Source organism: Phalaenopsis equestris, unplaced genomic scaffold (genome assembly GCF_001263595.1).
Source record: "Phalaenopsis equestris unplaced genomic scaffold, ASM126359v1 Scaffold197828, whole genome shotgun sequence".
Taxonomy (NCBI): Eukaryota; Viridiplantae; Streptophyta; class Magnoliopsida; order Asparagales; family Orchidaceae; genus Phalaenopsis; species Phalaenopsis equestris.
In genome coordinates, this window is record NW_018217777.1 from 1 (window position 1) to 3675 (window position 3675).

Here is a 3675-nt window from a genome sequence, read left to right on the forward strand (position 1 = left end):
AAAAAAAAAATAGAAACATTTAGTACCATCTGGGATGTCCAATCAATCTATCATGGCACTTAAATACTCAATATAAAACTAAGAACAATTTTATTTACCATTGAAATACAACGGCATCAATTTTCATCCCAATATGGTCAACTTATTTGCTAATTCTCAGTATAATTTCAACATAAGTAAAACCATTAAAACAAGTATCAAATTCAGCTAACACCATCACAAAATAATTAACTTTTAAAACAAACAACTACACGCCATAAAACATCTAAAAAACAAATGCAGTAAGAAACAGTCCCCTTGATACTGAAGGTACTATACCTCTAGGCATGCATGAATGCATAATCCTCAACAGGTATGTTAGAGAATCAAAAAATTAGCAAAAATCTAAGTAATAAATAAATAAATAAAATAAAATAAAATAATAAAAAAAAATAAAATCAATTCCAAGCTTCGAAATTCTCAAAGAGATGCTTAACAATGCAATACTAGAAGCAAAGATTGCAGTTTCAAACAAACAGTAATAAATCCTAACACAAACAAGCACAAAGTGAGCAGCACCATAGCTGCTATGAGTACCACTCAGAGACACAGACAGCCCTAACAGTTGGACCTCTTATTCTTTCACACAGATTACTACTAATGGAAGCAAAAGAGCCAAAGTCTACTACTGCTATATAGTAAGTCATTATACAGAGCAGTGAGGATTTTCTTCAATATCAGTGATAAGAAAGAAATATACCTCAATGCAGATAAAAGCCAAGAATGAATTGCCTATCAGAATAACCAGACAGCAGCAGGGACTATCCCCCAACAAGAACAAGCCGCATAAAGCAGCATCACTGCTATTGCAGCTAGCTCTTCCATCTGGCTGCAGCAAGTTTGGTGCCTCAGACCTTCAGGAGGTCGCAGCAGCCATCAGCTGATGTTCCCCACTTGGAAAGGATGACTGAGCTGCGGTCTCCGACAATCATGTTTGCTAGAGGGAGGTAAAGGGATGGACGGAGATGCTCAATCACATGGAAGTGATCATTTTTTCCCTGCGAATACATGCTGGTCACCTCTGATCGGGATATACATGAGCCGCAGCTAGCTGAGTTAAGGTTTCCGCTATCAGACTGAAGAATTTCAGAGCTCGGAGATGTGATTGCAGGCCGAGTTAAATGCTTGCCATTGTTGTGGTTATCACTTTTAACATTTTGAACATCCGCATCCTTTTTGGTGTTCAGGAAACGGCCACCACATCCTCTTGGACGCCGCATTGCATGTAGATGGCGTGACTCGTGGAGATATGGCTACAAGAAGAGGAAAAATTGAAAGATTAAAAGATGGAATATGATGAAGGGTTCAACATGGTTGTTAGTTGGTCATAAATATGTTAGAGATGAAGATAAATTATTTGGTTTATAAGTGGTAATGGAGTTGCAGCTGTGAAATCTTGAAATCGTACTATTACTGTGGTCATGATCGGTACATAACATATCAATTATTATTGAAATAATGAATCATAAAGGGAATGTGCATTATTTATATAATTTGAAAATGGAATGTTCATTATTTAAGTTATTTGAAAAAACTGTTTCCAAATTCGCACCTTCCTGATTTTGACCAGTTTGTTCTTCATCTCTGCTTTAGCACGAGCTTTCCTCCGCCTAATGATTCCATGGAATTGTTTAGCATTAACGTATATGGGTGTTTCAGCTGTCATATTCAGTGGCAGAAGCATCCGTCCATGCTACATTGAAAGAAAAAATCATCAGTGACTACTTGATTATCATACTTGTACAGAGTATACAGAACATACAGATATGAGAATACAAAAAGCGTAGAAAAAATATAAAACTTGTGCAGCACATGTTGTGGACGTTATATTCAAATATATGCAGGTGCTAGAATGTTTTTACCAAAGTTTATACAAAGTTATCTATTTAACAACATAAAAGTTGACTATGAAGCAGGACATCATATTTTACAACACAGAACATACAGCTTTCTGTTTTGAAAAAATTGAACAATGACGAGCAGGAATATTGTAGAGATCATATTTAGACAGCAAATACATGTACTGGATATTCTTAATAAAATCAAAGCACAGATGTTTAATACTTATATTTGTATAGACAATCCATTTATCATTTTAGTGCGCTCATAAAAAAATAATAATAATACATAGCACACAATTCTTACGTATATACATACATGTGACCGGGTTTAGGTCATCATACGAGCCACCCAATCGATACAACAAAGCAGATTGGCCAGAATAATCATCTGGACGGCTCATCCAAGGTGATCGGACAATGCTACTCGATCAAGATAGCTCGGCCAACGCTATTCGACAAAGACAATTTGACCAACTCACCCAAAAAACCAACCAAGCCAGGTAAATGCAACGAACTCAATGAAAAGTTCTCCGAGACATCAAGAATGATCTCACCAACTAGCTTCAAAACCAAATAGGCCGGCATAAGCATTACCGAAGACAAAATGCAGAAGAAGCATTTTGATGCAAGAGCGGCCCAGGAGAAGGTTTTGTGATCATTACTACAGTACTACGACTCCCGCAAGGCTTGTGCTCGCCTGAACCGAACCGGTCCGGGTCTTTCTGTTTTGGAAGCGTCCACCAGTTTCTGGGCCCACTCCTAGTTATCATATTATTATAAATTCACTTTCATGGGAGTTTAGGGTTATTTTTTTGTGTGCTTGGAATAGGGACAGCCGTCAGCGTCTCCTTTTACTTTTGAGGGATGTATTCTAGGGTTCCAAGTGGTGCTTCGATTGTATTTTGATTTCTAGGTGGTGATTATCTTCCCTACCCCTTCCAGCCTCCCTCTCGCTTAGCTACCACGCTTTCATCCTCGATAAAGCCACCCCAACAACACTTGCTTTCTTCCTGCAGTTCCTCGCTGTCCAGCCATCCTTCTCGCTGCCGCAGCCCGTGGACCGTCCCTCTTTGGCTGTCCCGCAATCCCATGCCTTCACCGCCATTGCCTTCGCCAGTCCCGCTCGTTGTCACCACATGAAAACAACTGTCTGAGCTGTTCTCTGCTGTTCCGGCCACCCGTTCAGTTTTTTCTCTCATTCTAGCTTGCTACCATTGCCGCAACGCCTCCCTAATGCTATTTTTCTGCTGTCCAGCCGCCCCAAACAGCCAACTGCTGCAGTTGGGCTGCCGGCCCTTGCTGCTTCACTGCTCCAGCCACCCATAATCGATGTCGTTCTACATCCACAACCCGAAAACCCCTTCCCTACCTTGTTGGTACCTCGCTAGGCTCTCTAATCGTCGCCACCATCACCCGAGATCTGCCTAAACATGAGTTTGCGTGTAGTGTGTGTTGTATTTTCCCTTTCAAGAGTGTTTGATTGTAACCGCATATTTGCTTCCAGTAATAATATTTGTTTTTTCCTAATTTGATTTGAGCTAGCTCCGGTATCACATTTATAATGGGTATAATTACCAAGGAGAGGCATTATAAGGAAGAGATTATAATAACGAGCACGTCAGAAAAAGATAGATCAGTATGGGCATAAGGCTAGCTCATATGGCTTATCTTGATAGGGCAAAAAGAAAAGACAGAAGATAAATTATGTATCTCTTGATATTTGCATAGTTTTATTGCATATAACAAGTCTCAGGGGAAACTTTCTAAAAATAAGGCTAACAACCAGAGTAGGGAA

The 3675-nt window shown here is 39.6% G+C and overlaps 1 protein-coding gene across 1 annotated transcript; it reads right to left on the reverse strand.

Moving 5' to 3' along the window:
- Window positions 1-457: 457 nt before the first annotated feature.
- On the reverse strand, window positions 458-1898 carry LOC110035476 (nuclear transcription factor Y subunit A-8-like). Its single transcript, XM_020739707.1, has 2 exons — window positions 1592-1898; window positions 458-1292 (listed from the first exon to the last, which is right to left on the reverse strand). The coding sequence occupies exons 1-2, from the start codon at window positions 1721-1723 to the stop codon at window positions 888-890; spliced, it is 537 nt and encodes a 178-aa protein (XP_020595366.1). The 5' UTR covers window positions 1724-1898; the 3' UTR covers window positions 458-887.
- Window positions 1899-3675: the final 1777 nt, after the last annotated feature.